General features: G+C 34.2%; 1 protein-coding gene across 1 annotated transcript; it reads right to left on the reverse strand.

The window, feature by feature from the left end:
• Positions 1 to 1,025: 1,025 nt before the first annotated feature.
• On the reverse strand, positions 1,026 to 1,769 carry LOC114310124 (uncharacterized). Its single transcript, XM_082910897.1, has one exon. The coding sequence runs from the start codon at positions 1,767 to 1,769 to the stop codon at positions 1,026 to 1,028; it is 744 nt and encodes a 247-aa protein (XP_082767023.1).
• Between the last annotated feature and the right edge of the window lie 19,932 nt (positions 1,770 to 21,701).

Below are 21,701 nucleotides of genomic sequence, written 5' to 3' on the forward strand. Positions count from 1 at the left end.
AGTAATTTAAGACATTATGATTATGCACATGAACATCAGTACTTTAAGACATTATGATTATGCACATGAACATCAGTAATTTAAGACATTATTATTAAATTATCATTTAAGACATTATTATTAAATGTGCATAAATGGATGCGGTATTATCATTTGTGGCACATCAATACTGAATTGAACACAGAATTTAAGACATGATGATTAAATTTATGTGGTATTATCATTTGTAACTGATTAAGACATGATTATTATCATTTGTAATTCTCATGAATTGAACACAGAACACTTCTGAATATTAAAGATTGGATCATTACAACAGCACATCATCATATAACTTCTGAATTAGTTGGTTAATATAGTGCATCATAATGAAGATTATAAACAAGACAACCTTCCATTCCAAAACTATAAACAAAATTACATGTATTGATGTGGTGAATTTAGTGTTCACCATGAATATGCCACATATGTTCTACTAAATCGTTACGGAGGGCATGATATGCATCCTTATCTCTAATACCTAAATGATGAGACAAAAATGATTGGAAGTCATTGGTAGGAGTAGAGGAAAGTTGCACTGGTGTGTTGGTTGATGAAATTTCATAATCGAAATCAATGTGCTCCTCCCTCTTATCTTCGACAATCATGTTATGTAATATAATGCAACTCTTCATTATGTTGGCAAGCATTTTTGGATCTCAAAAACGTACAGCACCACCTATAATTGTGAATCGAGATTGAAGGACTCCGAATGCCCGCTCTACATCTTTCCTGGCAGACTCTTGCATCATTGCAAAATGTTGTCTCTTTGCTCCTTGGGGAGAAGAAATTGTTTGAACTAGTGTTGCCCATTGAGGGTATATACCATCAGTAAGGTAATAACCCATATCGTAACTATGTCCATTAATAGTGTATTGGGCAGGGAGAGCTTTACCTTGCGCAAGATTAGAAAACAAAGGCGATCGGTCCAATACATTCAAGTCATTGTGTGAGCCAGGCATTCCAAAAAATGCATACCAAATCCATCAGTCATAAGATGCTACTGCTTCAAGAATAATGGTTGGCTTTTTTTGATGGCCTACATATTGACCTTGCCATGCCTTTGGACAATTTTTCCACTCCCAATGCATGCAATCTAAACTTCCCAACATACCAGGAAACCCCCAAACCTCCCCAATAGCAAGTAATCTAGCAATGTCAGTTGGTGTCGGAGATCTTAGATATTCTACTCCAAAGATTTCAATCACTGAATTACAAAATTGTTGCAAACTTTGAATTGCAGTGCTTTCCTCGATACGTATGTAATCATTAACTGCATCTGCTGTGACACCATATGACAATATTCTCAGCGCTGAAGTCATTTTTTGTAGGGGAGATAATCCAACTACATGAGCTGCATCTTGTTTTTCAACAAAATATGAATTGTGTGCGTGGATTGCATTCAAAATTCGCAAATACAAAGGACGACGCATTCGAAAACGTCTCCGAAATATTGTAGGTGAATACACTGGATTTACAGCAAAATAATCTGCAAATAATCTGTCATGACCCTGCCTTCTATCTCTGCGTATATACCTATGGCCTATAGTAGAGCCACCTTTTTTCTTTGAGCTATCACTTGACTTAAGAATCTGAAGCATACTACTATTATTCTGTTCATAAACCCGTAAAAGTGTGACCATATATTCATCATCAGACTCATCATCAGAGGAGGAGGAAGAAGAAGAGGATGAAAATGAAGTCAATATCATGGATTTGAAGGTATTCATTATGCTCTGTTTTGTTTAAGCCATGATCGTATCAGTTGTGTGGAGTTGTCTGACATATGAATAATGTGTTTATATGAGATTTTAGAAGCAGATCATTGTTAGAGGTAAACCAAAATGACATATATGTAATGGAGGGAAAAAGAAATAGGAAAAGAATTGGGAATAGAAATGGAGGGAAACAAGAAAAAAAAATTAATTGCCTCACTGGTCGACCGGCCGGTCGACTCTCCCCTAGTTCACATAAGTGGGTTCAAACAGTTCAAAAAGGTAAAAAAAAAAAAAACAAATATTTAGCCTTACCGGTCGACCACCGGTTGACCCACGGGATTTTGATGCACCATTGGAGCAACTGATATCAAATTGAGAAAATGAGCCATTTTTTACTCAAATTTGATGAAAAAAATAGTGAACCGTTGGAGATGCTCTTATGGTTTTATCAATTTTTTTAAAACATCCATCTGTACATAGCATTGAAGATGTTTGATTCTTGGTTACATTGGAAAGGATCTGCTTTGTCTTTGGAGTGAGAAATTTTTGGGTGCAGATAAGGTACCACGTTGGCAGCCAATATGTTGTACGCTTGGCCAATCACTTGGTCACCACAAAGTTTAAAGTCAGTTACTGTCAGGAAATAGTCACGTCAGCAATTGGCTGGAAGAAAGAAAAAGAGTTTGGATCTTCTATTGTGACTCTTTCCCCCCCTTCTTTTTCCTTCCTACTCTTTTCTCTCTCAAATGTTTGAGAACCAAACCCTAACAAACAGAGAGGCAAAATGACAGCGAGAGAAAGAAAAGAGAATGAGGAAGAATAGAGGGAAATGATAAGGAGGAACAAAGGACGTTGGAGATGGCTTTGTCGGCTGAATGGAAAGCCACGACCTGGGTAAATCCAGGGTTAGGGTTTCGAAAGAAGAGAATAAGAAGAAGAAAGAAGGAAAAAGAAAGGGGTCGTCGGCCGGAGAAAGAGAAAAACTTCAATGGGTGTCCTCTATCTTTTTTTTCGTTTTTTGTTTAGCCGGAGATGAGTGTGGTCTTCTCTCTCTCTCTCTCTCTCTCTCTCTCTCTCTCTCTCTCTGTGTTTTCCGATAGGTGGTCTTCTCTCTCACACCACCATCGATTGTGAGGGTCGTGGTTGTGATGGTCGCCGAAGTGGGTTTGGTAGTTTTTAGAGAGAGAAATAAGGTAGATGAGAGTCACCAGAGTGGATTTGATTTTTCTTAAAAAAATCAGAGCTCTGGCCAATGTATTTGTCGAGTTCTCTATACGTATCATGATCATGATCAATAGTTTTGCAAATAGATGTAGGGTTTAATTTTATCTTATTTATCTGCTTCATATTGGAAGTGTTGATTTGGAACTTTTTGGTTAAGAACTTTGAATTTATGGGATTTTTGTGTTTATATTATAGAAAAGTTTGTAGAGATGGCAAACTTTGGGGTTTGTAGAGATTTCTGGTTCTTTCTCTTCTTCTTTTTTCCAGAGATGACAAACCCATCTAGGTTTAGGGCCTAGACTTGATCTCCACGAGCTTGATTGCCTCTGTGAAGTTTCTGGCAGTTGCCATTGGCCTTTGCTCCATCGGCCATATTTGTCTTTCTTTAGACTGTTACAAAAAAAGGATAAAGAGAGAAAGAAAATAAGAAAGGAAAAAAAGAACAAAGTTGTTTTGGCACGATCGCTGGAACCATTGCAGGGAAACACAACAGAGGATCCCAACTCAAAGAAAAAACGGAGCATTCATTGTCGTTAAAATTTCTCTTTTATCATTTATTTTCACTTTTTCCTATGAAACCCACTTTTTCTTTATTCCATCATTCTCTCTTTGCTGAAAGTCTCTGTCTTTCATTCCTTTTTGTTTAAAATCTCCAAGGTTGAAACTTCTTGACCCATTTCTCTTCCTCTTATCTTTTTCCCAAGTAAATTTGAAGTCTTTCTTGGATCCAAATTGAATGTATCAGTAAAAAATCTAAGCATCGCTGACCTATTCATACCATTTATTGCAAGCTTGCTCTAAAATAGCAACTAGACAGTAAGGCAAAGAAATGGGTGGTAGATAATCTTCACTGTATTCGAAGAAAGAATTAAAGAAATGAGAGAGACTGTTTGATTACAAAAATCAAAATAGTATATATTATATAAAACAATAACAGATTCTTATTTTGTTACAAAAATAAAATTAGAATTCGAAAAGAAAAATTAATAAAACAGAAAAGTAAACTAATTACTTACCTAATTATTTTTGGTCACGTCTAGTGTTGAACACTGTCTCCTTAAGACAGATTCGTCCTCTCCATGGTACTATTAGAATATGGACGTCTATCTCCTAGGATAAAATGATCGATAACGAATAATAGCAGCACGATAAACTATTCACGCAATAAACATACTTTGTGTTTATACTCTTTCTAAAAAAAAATGCAGCAAAATGCAGAGATTGAAAGCAGCAGTGAAAAACGAAAATTTAGTGAAAATCCAAATGAAGGACTTGTCTATTTATAGGTGCACTGGTGGCTTTTCAGATTTGATTCCAACAAGTAACAAACCTGTTTGAACAGGTATGGTACCTGTTCGGTACTGTTTGAACAAGTAAGGAACTTGTTTGGCTTGAATTTTGAATAGATACTGAATCTGTTCGTGTTGGAGGAAAAAATCAGACAGGTGTGGGTCATTTCAAATTTTATTTTGAATTTATAACTAAAATTCAAATTTGAAATGGTAAGAATTTTAGAAAAAATAAAATTCAAATGTTTTTGGCCCAAAAAGATAAGTATTGGGCTGGATATGTCCAACCCAACCTCACACCACGCACTTGCGCCCAAGCCTAGGCCTGGCCTGCCCGACCGACCGATCGATCGGACGGACGACGGTGTGTGTTTGTTTTTGATCCAATGGGTCTAGTCCACTTTTCCCATAACCTCACCCTTCCACAAAACTTGGGTACCCCTTGGGGCTCTCTCCAACTTGAAAACCCAAGGCTTATAAACCCACACAAAGTTTGCCCATCAAACCAATATGGGACAAACCTTAACCCATTTTTTAAGGAAACTTCATCAACATACTATTTCCATGGAGATCATTTTGGCATCAATTTCCCATTCACCCGATAATGATTTTTAACAACCAAATATACGACGCGAATCGTTATGCGGCAAAGAACGCGTTGCCACATGGACTCACCAACTTTGGCACATGGGTCCTACCTAAAAATTAGACCAAAGTTTATAAAAAAAAAATCTATGTTTTCCAAACCATTTTTTCAAACCATTTCTTACAATCCCTCACATGAATGGAATTTGATGAAAATGGAAATGCAACAATATGCAGAATTTGTGGAAAGAGTATAAATCGAAAATATCTTGCATCAGGATAGGTAGCTTTCAGCTTTGAACCTTCCCTAGTGATAACCTATCGGACTTAATAGCTAACCAATGGATGTAATGTCTTGAATTGTTCAATGGTTAGTAAAAGCCAAGATAATAAATTTTATACAAAATATCTTCTGACATATCGTGGTTCTCACGGTTGTGTTCATTTTGGCCTTGAATGCTCCTGGTTGTTCGTGAGTGATTCTAGAGAATTTAACCTCTTCATTCTCATTGAATCGAACCCCAATTCGACACTCATATAGGTGATTCTTATTATGAGTATCTCTTATACTCTTCTTGATTTTTATGCCTATATAAGTAATCATTAAAAGCAAATCTTATCTTTAAACTCTACATACAACACATATTGCAGATATCACTCTCACCATAGGAATGGGTAAGGAATTTCAATCCATTGGTGATTTTTGGCGAGCCACACATAACTTAGTTGTCCCTTTGAACTTTGTTCTTGGGATCTCCAGTCATCTAAGTAGGGTAACCATTATAATGACTCTTATGTAATAGGCTTTGTAACGCCCCGTATTTTATTACTCGGACAACCTTACCAATATTCATTAATTAAGTCCATTTACAAATAACATTTCATCCTTAGATGAAATGATGAATAATTAAATGTACATATTTCCTCTCGTTATACAACAATGACATTTACATACAAATAAAAGAAATGTCCTGAGGCTTACAATAAAAAAACGGACACTACTCTTTACAAAAAAATAGCACTTAGCCAAATAACAAATGAAGTACTACAATCTATCACTACGTTACACTTATGAAATGGTAAAAACCATTGTTTGATCTTCAAATCCGAAAAATATTCCCTATACACATGTACAGGCAGGGGGTGAGCAACCACTAGCTCACCAAACAATCTCATATTAAAACATTAGAAGATATGCGGGTACCAAAATACTCTTACATATATATGAAATCATATCATGTCAAAACCATATGATTTTATTACATAATCTCTAAATCCAATTTACTTAATTAACCACAACAAGTTAACTTAAATAAATAAACATGTTTCAATAGCAATAGGACATCCTTTTCAATTCATTCAATTATCTCATTATCAATTGAATCAAATAATTAAACAATTCATCAAATCCATTTTATACAGTCTTATGAGATGAATGTATATGCCATGTCATATTCAAAATATTTTTCTTATTTCTTGAAAATCTTATGCACTATGCCAATTTGAAAACACATTAATCCAACAATTTCAATAAAATTTTCAAGATGGTAAATACGACTCAGATAATCCCTAGGCTAGTGTCTGCAAGTAGACTATATAAGTATTACCAATTTGTCATTTTTACTAGTATTAACTGGAATGCTCGACACCTATAATCTGTCATTTTTACCAGTATTAACTGGAAAGCTCAACACCTGTAATCCATCATTTTTACCAGTATTAACTAGAAGGCTCGACACCTATCATCTACGCCACCTTTCAAGACTTACCACTATATTTACCCCAAAATCATATCATGAAAGCTTGTTTTTCAACATTCTTTTCTCAATGCAAAGTTTTCAAATCAAATTTCAAAGCTCATCATTATCAAATGAATTGATATGCCAATGAAATGATTAATAATACAATGTAATATTTCTTTCACTTTCAATACTTCCACAGAATATTCCTATTGTGATCAAAATTCTCATTTTTTATTTCAATATAATTTCTCAAGATGAATATAAATACTTTTATTCCAATTAATCCATGGGTTAACAAAATTCCCATACTTAGAGTAATCTCAACCATTTAGTCACTTCAAGACTATATCAACATTTTGAACAACAATTTCCAAAACTTTAACAATTCTCATATTCCATGAAAACCATCATTTATATGTAAACAAATAAACAAATTTTTAAACATCATTTATTTTGGCACACAAAATAAATATAACAACATATTCAAAGATTGTCAACATCTTTCTTAAAAATCTCCAATTTCTAGATTTTCTAACCAAAATCACTCATCTTCTTTTATTGAAAGAAAGTCACCAAAAACATCTCTCTTCAATCCTCATAGTTTAAAACCCTCAATTTCTATTTTAAAAGAAACAAGAAAGTAAACCCACTTTAAAAAAAAAAAAAAAAAAAAACTCTGATCTTCTTGAATCAACAATCGATTTTCAAAACAAATCAAATGATGATTTTGAAAATCATCGAGATCTTGCAAAAACATATATATAACTATATTTCAACATAACCATTTTTTATGTCAAGCTATTTAAAAAGGTAATATTTTTACCAAATTCTCTACCAATAACAATTTCACAACTTTTTCTAAAATTACTTAACCAATTACATCAAAAATTATAAAATATGCCCAATAGTAACATTTTCAATGTTATGAGTTTGAAAGTTCACATTTCACATTTTTATTTTCATAAAAATGAACACAACTTAATCATCAACATATCATATTTTATAAAATATCATGAATATAACGCTTTTAGAGTTTTTAATCCCAAAGCAACTTTATAATTTCTACTTAAGCATTTACTCCATATTCCTCAACATTAATTTATTTTTCTCAAAAATATATTCCAAATCAAAGATAAAAAAAAACAAATTCAACTCTATTTTTCTCAAAATAAATCATCTAATCATAATATGATGTAGAGACAATCCATACAATTACTAAATTTTATTTTCGAATTTCTTTACAAAATTATCAACACAAAATGATTTTCCCAAATCAATCTCAAAATGTCAACATTTTTAATATTTCAACATAATTTTTCTTCCAAAAATTACCAAACAAAAATCTAAATATATATATATATATATATATGTCATACCTCTTATAATGATATATTTTCTCAAAATAACCCTAACATAACTTTAATGTAAAATTATAAAGAAAGTCCTTACCTCAAATATGAAAAAAAGCTAATCCAAAAATGCAAACATCACCTGATCATGGATCTGAGATCACCATTGCGAAGATCATGACAAGTTCTCTGACTTTCATGTACAACACTTTGGCAAAATCTCACTCTAAAGACTCCCATAAGAAGCTCAAAAGTTGAGCCAACAATGGAGAAATAGAGAGAGAGAGAGAGAGACGTTGGGAGCTCTCTGCTCAACCAAACCAAAGAAAAATGAAATGAAATGAAAAGGAAAGGAAAGAGAGATAAAATGATGGTCACTACAAAAAGGGGGGACAACCCCATGTGGGTTTGGCCTTCCAAAAGAAAAAAATTAGTTTCTCCAAAATATATTTTGTAATAATATCTTCAAATTTTATAATACAAATTATAAAATGATATAATTTTCTCACCACAAAATATAACATTTTTGTACACCACAAGATATAATATTTTGCTCACCACAAAATATATACTCATTTTATTCACTATAAAAATATATAATTTTTCACCATATGGTACACACCATAAAATCAACTATCAAATATTTATTATAATCCTATATAATAAATAATAACAACTCCCAAGGTGGTTATTACCAATCACATAATTAAAAAGGACCAAATAATTAAATATGAGTCATTAAATAAACTCAAATTAAATTAAATCTAAGTCGTAGGTCTTGATTAAATTCCCACCCATAAGCCAAACATGGCCCAATTATATACCAAAATAGATCTAACAAATTTATCTCAAATCCTGATCCGAACACCCAAAACTCAATTTTAAATTCTGCTATAAATTAAACTGAACACCAATCAGTTCGTGAATTTTCGTAAAATAAATACTCACCCTTACATTTTGAAATTTTTATCCAACATGCTAGACTCATATAGGAACAACATATAAAAATTTCGTAATTTTTTGAGATCGGGAACTATTTTTAAAAAGTACAAAACTGAACTATTTTCGCACAGAATTTACACAACAATCAAATTCGAAAATTTGTTCAATTAAATTATGCATTGGTTATTTTAAAAAAAAAAAAATTCTGGGTCATTACAGGCTTTAATCACATCCCCTTCGATAAACTATATACTTGTTCTTTTGCCAAACCTTTCGTTAATAGATCTGCAATATTCTCTTTAGATTTTATATCTATTGAGATTATTCCACTTGGGAGCAATTACCTTACGGTATTATGTCGATGAAAAAATGTCGTGACTTACCATTATACATATGACTCTGTGCCCTGTCTATTGCAGATTGACTATCATAATGAATTCAAATAGCTGGCATAAGTTTTGGCCATATTGGAATGTCTTCTAAGAAGTGGTGAAGTGTCGTGATCCAAACCTACCCTATAGGTTTAGTGTCGTAATTGGCTAGTAATCCCAGGATTACCAAAGGCCTTTGAACAAATTAAACAAAATACAGGGCCTAGCGGAAGCAAATACAAACATACAACGTCCATAGAGCTGTGTAGACATACATGAGATAGAAAATTTAAAACTTATATTTACAAACATATGTGACGTCAACAGGATGTTAGTTTTACATCACCATGGATATGGATAAACCCAAAGAAACTAACAAAACAAACAAAACAAACAAAAGAAAATAACTTAAACTTGCATCTTGTTCACGAGACTCGATCACAAAACTTTTTGGAACCTCCTCGGGAGGCACATCGATTGGCTGGCTCAAAAAGATCTCCAGGCGAGCTTCATTAAGCCTGGTCTCGTGCCTGATCACCTACACACATGAATAATACAATGAGTTGGAGCCCAGTGAATAACAACAGAGTAAAGGGTTGTGCATGATGTCTAATTCAGATTCAGAAATTAGAGTTCATATCAGAAACAAATTTAGATTCACATAGTTATACAGATTTCATAAGCAGTTATATGTGGTACATCCATTAACTATTAAATCATATTGGTTATAAGACCCATATGCATAGTCAGTACAGACGACCATAAAGGTCAATATCTTGTGCACAAGTAGCCATGGTGTTGTTATCCCCCAAGCAAGGGCCATGTGAACACAGGCTACGGTATTGTTACCCCCGGACAGGGGTTATATGAACATCAGCCACGGTATTGTTACCCCCAGGCGAGAGGCACATGCATATTGGCCACGGTATTATTACCCCCGGACGAGGGCCACGTAAACTAAGGATGCCACAAATACATTTCAGAAAAATGGACATTCATTCGTAATTCATAAAATAGCCTTTTAGAAAACAGATCATATCATTTTAGGCTGAAAATACTTATAGTCAAACATGGCTTTACAGAGTTGTTACTCACAGATAACTCCAATAGCAGAAGAGTCAAATAGTCAAATTAACGATCTATGGCGCGTGACCTACACAAACACATAACGGATACACATTGAAACACATGCTCGGAAAAAACTTAACTCATTTCTTTTATACCTTGGTGTGTTTTTAATCACTATCCTCATTATTGGGTCTTAATTAGGGCTTAGGGATGCCTAAGATGCAATGAGGTTTCAAAATGTAACTTGTAACACTTAGTCAAATTCTCAAAAATAGGGCAGTTCGCTCGCCCCCTTTCTGTATATACTGTCGACTTGCTGTTGGCGAGTGGAGTTTTTCTATATTTGGATGGTAGATCCTCCCATTGGTTCCAGTGAGATCGAAAAATCTCGGGTTGGAGGTTTGGATCTTTTTCGTGCATTGAACCATGGCATGAAGGTGAGGGTTTCCATCTTCATGGAGCTCCCTTGCGACAAGTATGTAGTATGGCTGACAGGCTAGTTGGAGGAGAGACTGGAGGAGTTCTAAGAGTTGTTCTTTTGGGCATGGTTTATTGTGGGTAGGTGAGGAAGACATTCTTGGCATAAAAACGGAAAGAGGCTTGGCGAGGCATTATTTAGCTTATTTAGTGATTAACACTTAACTTACACTGGTGTGAATGTTGTTTGTCGAGGCTTTATATAGGGGGAGGTCACACCAGCTGGGGGGGGCGCTATATATAATATTACTAGCGCCCCCCCTGTTGAAATTGTACCCGATAGGCAATTTCATCCGTCGATGGACGTACGGATGGTGACGTGTAAGGTGGAGATTAAATCCGTACTCACACCAAATAGTATTCACTGTTTGGTGTGAGTGGTGTGAGTAGACGTGGCCGGATCCTGTCCACCCACGTGTCACGATCGTGGTGGTTTTTCTTGGAGATAAAGCAAAGGTGCACAGAATTCTCCGTGAATGAACAGTAATGGACAGGAATTCAAATTTTGAATTCCGAATCTTCGTATTTACAGCTGTCTATATATCTGGGTCCAGCCTCAGATATTTGTCGGTGGAGAGAGATATGAGAGATATGCTTTTGCAGTTGGAGAGTTATTACACTGAGGTGATTATCTTGTACCTTGTTTCGTCCCTCTTTTTCTTTCTGCCATTTTTGTCGATTTATTTGGTATACAATGTTGTACTCCTTAGAAGAGTATCCCGAGAATTACGGGCAGTTCACTCAAATGTGTGTAGATCGCTTTTTGACGTGGCAACTAGGACTGTGGGAAGAGAGCCGGCGGAGAGCTCCGGTGAAGTTTGTTCCGGTGTACGAAGATCAGAGGGCAAAAATATCAAAGCTAAGGCGTCTGAACAGAAGGGTTAGCAGAGGTAACAGATCCTGTAGAAGTGTTCGTATAAAAGATTTGGAGTTATTTATAAAAAATGGAAGGAATAGGAAGCAGCCATTACCGGACCCCCCTTGCGTACCGGAGGTCAAGGACATTGGCGGCCAGTGGATATAGGCGTAGTTACCGTAGTCGTGCACCTTTTAAGACCCAGTATGTTCGCAGACGGTACGTTCAGAATATTCCCCGATTTATTAAGAAGACTAAGAGGGGAGTAAGGAAATTACAGCTATACGATGAACAATTAAGGGACGTTAAGTTTGATAATAAAGGCGTGTCGAGATTACTTAATGGTATTGAGTTGGGTAATAAGAGATCTGACCGTCAATCAGACAAGATCGTGGTTAAGGGTATCAAATTCATTGGTAATGTCCAATTGGGACAGGATGCTAAGGACGAAGCTGTGGTCCACCACGTGTTGTTTTTTGTCATAAGTGATAATAGTCCGTCAGATTCCGTCCCTACACCTGACAAGATATTTATTGGAGTTGGCGAGGGTAATCCTGAGACCTGGATTGTTGATCCTGACCAGTCCGACCGTTTTCGGATGCTAAAGAAAATGAAATTCAAGCTCGTTGGTGGCAAGGACAAAGAGTACGTTCGTTACGGGATAGAAGTTGTAGACTGGTTCTTCCCAGTTGATGTTTGGACGGACTACAAAGATACGCTGTTGGGAAATGTTGGAAGCATTCACAAGGGTGCCATATATTTAGTGGCTGCTACTGTTAGTGGAAAGGAATGCAAAATTACTTTAAGGAGTCAAATGTACTTTAAAACTGTTTAGAAATTGCAATTTGATGTATTTTTATTTGTAATGTTCAGGTTAATGGAGGTGGACGATATAAAAACTGGGGTTGTTGAGGGTGTTTCGGCAAGTGATTTCAGTTGTATTGAACTTGCGTTGCCTAATTTATTTTCTCAATTGAGGTTAAAATACAAACAAAAAAGTATTAAGGTTGATAAAATATTGATAAAATATTCCCCCCTTTGCGCACCCAATGCTAGTAGGTTGGTCAGAGTAAATGTTTATGATCGGAGGTTAGACGGTAATGACAGTTTGCAGGCATGGTTTATGATCGGAGTGCAACTTTTATCGCTCGAGTGGTCTGCAAAGTCTGCAAAAGTACTGGTGCATGATTTTTCCGCTTGACGATTGCTCGAGCGCAAGACTGAGTAAAAAGGGTCTTTGCTCGAGTGCAACTTCGGTTGCTCAAGCGGTTTGTAAAATTTTGTAAAACTTCTAAGAGTTCTCATTTTACGCTCGAACACAACTTCTATCGCTCGAGCGGAGGGTCAAAAACAAGGGTGGTCGCTCGAGCGTAGATTTTGCCGCTCGAGCTAACCACCAAACTCTACAAAAGTACTAAGAGCTCGCATTCTCTGCTTGAGTGCAGACTCCACTGCTCAAGTGGAGGGTGCAAATTCTGGAATTTTTAAATTGTTGATTCAAGTTCAAAATCCAATTTCAAAACATCAAAATACATCCTTTTGGGCCAAAACTTAGTAAAACATTGAGAAACTCATAGTATATGATGAATTATAAACCATTTCGTAAAATCAAGCCCAAAAGCTTTGCCAATTGTACAACCTCAAGTTTGAAACTTCCAAAACATAACATGAACTCCAACTTTCTAAAACATGATCAAATGATATGAAATGGCATGAAACTCGATGAATTTCCAAAACCAAGGTGAAATAATGACATGTATGAGGAAATTCTTTGGAAAACAATTTCAAAATGTTATGCAATATGCATGCATGCATGGCTTGAGTTTTAATTCTTCAATTTTAGCTCAATTCTTGTGATTCATCTCCCAATTCACTTGAATTCTAACATTAGCTATCTTAATTACATAACTAAATGGTTGAGTTCTTACCTTAGCTTCTCAATTGTGCTCTAGATGGCTAATTGTTTGAGTTCCAAGCTAAAAACTCCAAGTTCTTCTAATTTTCTTCAATATTCAAGTTGAATTCAATTCTTCATGCTCTCTCTCTCTCTCTCTCTCTCTCACGTTTTTGTTGCTCAAAATAGTGAAAATGAGATGACTAAAGAGTGTAGTAAAAGCCTTATATAGGCTTAATTAGTATTAGTTAATTAAGTTGAGTTAAGACTAATCTATTGGTATTATTTTATTCTAATTATTTGGTTCTGAATCGAATTTCAATTGAACCTACCACAATGTTCTAAAAATTTCAAATAACACATAAATCAAGTCAATTTCATGATCAGATATCGATAAGGCTTTCAATTTGCTGAACAGAACAGAAACATAGACATATTTTTACGACAGACAGATAAAAATGCAAATAACATATAACACATGCTATGAACATAAAATTTCATCATTATTACTTATTAGGCATACTTAATCATGGATTTTACGCTAATCACAGGTCATGGTTGTTACAATCTTCCCCCCTTAGGACTTTGGTCCTCTAAACTCAAATTACCTTCAATCTGGAAGAACATTGGGTCCAATGGAAATAAATCTGGATATCTCTTCATCATATCTTCTTCGGTTTCCCAAGTTGCATAGGTCCCTCCGTGGTTTTGCTGATCAACCTTCACTAATGGAATTTCTTTATTTCTTAGTCTTTTGATCAAACGATTCACAATCAATATTGGCCGTTCTTCATATATGAAATCATCTTTTAATAGCACATGAGTTGGCTCAATAACATGTAAAGGATCCCTCAAATAATCTCAAAGCATTGAAACATGGAAAACATTATGCATTTGCTCCATGATCGGGGGCAAAGCCATTCGATATGTTACCAGATTGATTTTCTCAAGAATTTCATATGGCCCAATGTACCTCGGTGCCAATTTGTTCTTTACACCAAATCGCTTTTGGCCTTTTATTGAAGTTACATTGATAAACACGTGATCCCCGACTTCATATTCTCTATCTTTTCTTCGGACATATGCATAACTCTTTTGGTGGCTTTGTGCAGTTTTCAATCTTTGTTGAATCAATTTCACATTTTCAGTCGTTTCTTACTCAAGTTCCGGTCCTAACAACGATCTATCGCCTACTTCGGCCCAACAAATTAGAGATCGACATTTCCTACCATACAGTGCTTTATAAGGAGCCATTCGAATGCTTGAATGATAGCTGTTGTAGTATAAGAACTCAACTAAAGGGAAGTAAGTCTCCCAATTTCCTTGGAAATCTAACACACACATTTGTAACATATCTTCCAAAGTTTGATTGGTTCATTTAGATTAGTCATCTGTCTGTGGGTAGTAGGCACTACTCAGTCGCAGTTCAGTTCCCAAAGCCTGTTGTAAACTCTGCCAGAATCTTGACGTGAACTTAGAATCTCTGTCAGATATAATGGATACTGGCACACTGTGCAATCTCGCAATTCATTCACATAAATGTTAGCTAACTTATCCGCATTATAAAAAGTTTTAACAAACAGAAAATGGACAGACTTAGTTAAACGATAAACAATGACCCAGAGAGAGTCCATACCTCAAGAGGAGTGAGCCAATCCAACAATAAAGTCCATCGTAATGTGCTCCTATTTTCATTCCGGTATTGGAAGCAGTTGAAGTAATAAAGTGGGTTGTTGTTGTTCATCTTTTACCTGTTGGCAATGCAAACACCTAGCTATAAAATTAGCAATACTTTTTTTCATTCGAGGCCACCAGAAATTTTGTTTCAAGTTATGGTACTGGTAAATTTAGAGTTGTTAGCTTCAGTTATAATACGTTTTGTCAATTCAGAATGGTCCAGTACACATAGTCTAAACTGAAATTTCAACATATTGTTTTCATACACAAATCCAGGCCTCGGTCTTGATTCGTTTTCAACAACCTTCTTAAGAAATTTATCTTGTAATTGCTTTTCTTTAACTTCCTTAACTATGGCTGGCTGAGCAGAAATGGAAGATAAGATTCCACCATGTTCATGCAAAACAACTTCAATTTCATTTCTTTCCAGATCACATAACAACTTTTTCTGACCGGCGAGTAAACATGACAAATTCCTAATTGACTTTCTACTCAATGCATTTACACCTATATTTGTCTTTCCTGGATGATACAGAATTTGCAAGTTATAGTCCTTTATCAACTCAAGCCATCGTCTCAGTCTCATGTTCAATTCCTTTTGAGTAAAGAAATATTTGAGGCTTTTATAATCCGTATACACTTCGCAAGTCACACTATACAGATAGTGTCGCCAAATTTTCAAAGCAAACACTACAATGGCTAGTTCAAAGTCATGAGTTGGGTAGTTCTTTTCATTAGGTCGGAGTTGGCGAGAAGCATAAGCAATCATCTTACCATTTTGCATTAGTACACATCTCAAACCTTTATATGAAGCATCACTATAAAGCTGGAATCCATTTGTACCATTAGGCAGAGTCAGAATTGGTGTAGTCACTAATCTAGTCTTCAACTCTTGGAAGGCAAATTCTCTTTGGTCATTCATTCAAACGGTACATTTTTCTACGTTAATTGTTGTTATCCCAAGCAGGCAACCCAAGAGGTGGGTGAATTGAGTTTTTAAAATTTTTTACAATATTAAAAAAATAACAAACACAATATTTGGAATTTTAACAAACAAAAAACAAAAAAATAATTATCAATATAAAAGTAAAAGAGATAGGAAGAGAAAATCAAACACTGAGATTTATAGTGATTTAGCACACTGGGCCTACGTTCACTCCCAAATGAATCTCCTTGAGAATTTCTTTACTATCAAAATGAATCAATATACTACCAAGGCTTCACCAAGCCTGTGGATTTTGCACATGTTTGATTTTTATCTATTGAGCCTCACTCAACAATAAATTCCTCACTCTTACAAAATTCCTTCACAAAATAATAAATAAGGATAAGAGGTACTCAACCTTGTTTTACAATAATTCTCTCACAAAGAGTAGATATGAAAGTGTAAGAACAAAAATTACACTTAGATATGAAAGTGAAAGAGCAGAATACAATATACTCAAAATTTTGGAACACATAGATTTTTCTCTTCAAGTTCTTGATTTTTCTTCACACAAAACACTTCAGTTTATACACAAAATATATCCGTTGGGAGATATGATGCTCCTCCTGATAGAACAGATGCTCGTGGTACTCATTGATTTCAAATACACAGCAAAAGATAATGATTAAAAGTAAAACTATCTTTTTCCTTTTTTTCAAACATGGAGCTACCGTTTTTTTTCTCTTGTAGGCAACTTGAAATGATTTGGTCCATTTTTTTTTCTTCCTTTTTTATTATAATATATATATGTATATGTGTGTGTGTGTGTGTGTGTGTGTGTGTGTGTGACATGATATAATCAATGTAGTGTAACTAGTCTAATTGCTCACGTGATGTATTCTATTTATATTATATGCATTATATACAATATTCTAATCAAATATTTGCATACACAATAAAAACATCTTTAAGTATTATTTATAATAGGTCTGAACATATATACCCTTTTTAAATTTCTATATATGTTGTAGAGATTTTAAACTAAACATAACCTACCACTCTACGTGAGTATATTAATTTTGTCAAAAGAAGGCAATCCATCAATATCAAATTTGTCAAAAGATGAATAGTGATCAATCAACTAATCAATCAATTTTGTCAAAATAATACAACTAATCAATTTTAAATTTATCAAAAAGTGAATAGTGATATATTCAAAATATTTTCATTTAAATAATATTTATAACAAATATATCATACAACCTATATTTTAAACAGATATTATTTTTTGTCAAATAATATAGAATATGTATATTAAAAAATCTAAATTTTTTAAATAATATTTTAGACATCATCAAAATTAAATAATATGATTAACAATCTCTCCCTTTTTTATGATGGCAATATTTGTATGGATTTGATACAAAATAAAAATCAACAAATTATTGGATAATTTTGCAACATAAGATATTTGATAATTTAAAGCCAATGTATGGCAATTCAAATTCACATTTTAAAATAAAAACTGATAATTTTCTCCCCCTTTGACATCATCAAAATAAAATATAGAAATAGGAAGGTTTTAGAGAAGAAAAATATTTCCAATGTCAAAACAAAAATCAGACAAACACATTTGAGAAAATAATCTGAGATGCAAAAAAAATATAATAATGATTCTTATGTCTTGTCGGGATCATTTTTGGGATTTTAGAACAACTTCTGAAAAAATGGTGCATTGGTGTCCAAAATGTTTGACAAACAAAAGATTTGATCACATATGCATCGAGTATTGGATCGGAGGAGTGTATAAAAAGTGACATAGATGATAGGCAGAGATACGAAATCGTCAAGTGTTGTTAGAGAAAATTTTGTTTTACCTTCATGTGTAATCATGTCATTTTTTACCTTAGCCATCAATGGTTCTAACATGTATTAGGTGCCTGTAATACAGGCAAATGACAGGTTACTAATGGTGCAGTCACACGCTATTCTGGTAGCTGAGAGTCCTAGTGTTTTTGGTAATCAGAATGATATTGATGCTGTTAATAATACTATGGCTTTTAGTATACAGGCGATGACTACGGTTTCCAATATGGCTCAACGACTACAAGCAAGAATACAAGAAAATCAGCAATAGAGAGATGAAGTGTGCTTATTAAAAGAACTGGCTAATATTCGTAAAGAGAAGAGAGAGCTAGAAAGGAAAAATTCGCAGTTAGAGAATGCGGTGCAATATTATACAATGCTTATAGTGCCAAGACTCATAGAAGTCAAAAATAGAGAGTGGCATATAAAGGAGGCTCATGAAAGTTGTTGAGAGAAGTGAAACGCAAAAAATCTATGAAGCCTTCTCAACCCGTACATTTAATCGATCAGCAGTTCCTCCTTTTGAAATAAAATTGCAAGCATTTCTCTCTAAAAAATTATTTGTCTTTGCTATATATAAAAAAAATTGCTAATAAGGAGAGAAAAAAAATAGTTGATAATGATATATACTCCCTCTAAAATTATGCATAGAATATACAAATGTCGTCTTAAGATTATTCATACTTTTATTTTTTGTTTTATTGTGAGTCTCCCCCTAAATTAATGCACAAAAGAAAATTACACAAATTGTAAGAAAATGATTACCAATTTATAAAACCAAGGGCCATTAAGATCCGGCCATAAGCAACTACACCAAGTGCACTAGCATAAAAAGAGAAAATACAAATAAAAATAAAAATAATTTCTTTATATTAGGTAGAAGCAATTGTTATTAAATACAAGAGAATTTGTACCATATACAACCATATAAGAAATATAACAAAGTGCAAAAATAATTTAAACATGTTGATTGGCGATGATGTTGATGATCAGAAAGAATAGAGAAGATTGGGGATGAATATTTGTAGATTGGTAATGAAATTTTGTAGATCGGTGATGGATCTTGGTGGATTAGTAACGGATCTTGATGGATCGGTAACTGATCTTAATGAATCAGAAATGATGTCAAAGATCGGTGATAAAGATTTTGTGTAGAGCATTGATGGATCTTGGTAGATCGGTGAGGGATTTGGGTGAATGATGGTAGTGATGAAAGTGATGGATGATGTTGTGGATGGTGGAGCTGGTAGTGGACGATGGTGAAGATGAAAATGGTGTTTGAGGATGAGAGGAAGAGAGAGAGAGAGAGAGAGAGAGAGAGAGAATATATATATATATATATATAAAATATATATTTTTTATTTTAATTAATTTATTTATATTTTAAAAAATAAACATCATATATAAGTATTTTTCATATCAAGTTCAGTTCTAATATAACAAAATTATTCTTCATTAAGAGGCTTGGTAAATATGTCAGCTAATTGATGATTTGTAGGCACAAATTCGAGTTCAATGTCACATTTGAGTACATGATCTCTTAGAAAATGGTGCCTTATTTCAATGTGTTTAGTGCGTGAGTGCTAAATAGGATTTTTTGAAAGGTTAATGGCACTTGTGTTGTTACATTTTATAGGAATATGATCATAGTGAAATCTAAAATTTTAAAGTTGTTTTTCATCCAATACAATTGTACACAACACCTAGCGGCGACATTGTATTCTGCTTCAGCAGTTGACAGGGCCCCTGAATTTTGTTTTTTGCAGAGTGTCCAAGAAAGTGACAAGTATCACTTGTGTTTTTTCAATCAAGTCTCCATCCTGCAAAGTCGTCATCTGAGTAACCAAAAAGTTCAAAGGTACTTCCCTTAAGATACCATAGTCCCAAATTTGGAGTGTCAACAAGATATCTGAAAATACGTTTGACTGTGGTGATGCGTGACTCTTTAGGTGCGGATTGAAAACGTGCACACATACAAACACTAAATATTATATCGGCTCTACTAGCAGTAAGGTAAAGTAAAGAACCAATCATACATCGATATTTCTTTTCATGTACCAGTTTACCTTACTCATCTTTGTCAATTTTTATTGATGTTCTCATTAGAGTTACTGCAGGCTTTGATGATTCCATTTCATACATTTTAAGTAGATCCTTGATATATTTTGTTTGATTTAAATGGGTCTCATCCTTGGTTTGTTTAATTTGTAGACCATGGAAGTAATTTAACTCCTCCATCATACTCATTTCGAATTCACCTTGCATATCTTTAGCAAACTCTTTGCACAAATTTTTATTAGTAACACCGAAAATGATATCATCAACATAAATTTGAACAATTAGTATGTAACGCCCTCAAAATAATACATAAAACCCATCATTTTAGACATGCATTGATATAAAAGAAACCAACCATTTCTATTCATCAGAGTAATTCTTACAACTGTATTACATGTTAACAACAAAGCAAATGCCCTATGGGCTTACAGCTTTCCAAGTCAACACCTGGTTACACAAAAGAAGAGTACTAACTCTATACAAAATAAGCCCTTGACTTGATATACATGTAATACAAACAAAAAAAAAGAGTCTTCAACTCTCATCATCATCCAAGCTATGTCCTTGGAGGCGGCATACTACCTGTACCTGAAAATGATGTCCTATAAAGAGTGAGCCAACGCCCAGTAGAGATATGCTAAACACAGTATGAGCAATGACTAAGACATTAGCAATTGATAAATGTTCAATTTCCATAAACCAATTCATAACCCATTTCCATTTCATGACCACTATGTTCAAGTTTCATTTCAATTTCCATTTCTTATCAATTTCACAATTTACATCAACGGCTCAGAACTTGGCTAACCACTTGTATGAGACAGTGACTCATATTAAACATTTCCCATTTTTACGATAGATAAACATACTAGTTGTATCAACATCTCAACAGATAAGTATACAAGCTGTATCCACGTTTCAACAGATATGCATATTAGCTATATCAACACTTCCAAAGATAAGCATATGAGCTGTATCAACACTTCCAAAGATAAGCATATGAGCTATATCAACACTTCCAAAGATAAGCATATGGGCTATATCAACATATTATCTGACAAGCATATGAGCTGTATCAGTGGAGTCTATCCCCTATCTCCTCCCAAACAACATCCGGTTTAGAGGTCCATCCCCTATCTTCCCCTAAACCGTGGAGTACATCCCCTATCTCCTCCCGCATACACAATGTATATACACAAAGGTCACATACACAATCAATCAATACATAACGTTAATGTATTCTACCAACCGTCATACTCTATGACATATCCAATTGATTAGTTTTAGTTTGCCTAATCATCATGCATTGTCTACAACAATCAAAACTACCCTCCACCGGTAGCCTAAGCAATTATTTCTAAACAGATAATAAAAGCTCCAACAGATATAATATCAATGTTTTCAAAGTGAGCGATTAATAAATCTAACTCCACTATTCAACCATATAATGAACCAATTTCATTATTTTCAACTCAATTCCATAAATTCATAATTTTCCCAAATTAATCATACCAATTAATTTATATAACCAATTAGGGTTTTCTACCCCATTTCCCAATATTGACCCAATGGTCTATATATCAACAACCAACATCAATAACACCATTTTGAAACCCAAAAT

Source organism: Camellia sinensis, chromosome 2 (genome assembly GCF_055761805.1).
Source record: "Camellia sinensis isolate YWXY chromosome 2, ASM5576180v1, whole genome shotgun sequence".
NCBI lineage: Eukaryota > Viridiplantae > Streptophyta > Magnoliopsida > Ericales > Theaceae > Camellia > Camellia sinensis.

Bases quoted from the DNA above. Each gene is read 5' to 3' on its own strand.
- LOC114310124 (XM_082910897.1), bottom strand. From the start codon at position 1,769: ATGAATACCTTCAAATCCATGATATTGACTTCATTTTCATCCTCTTCT.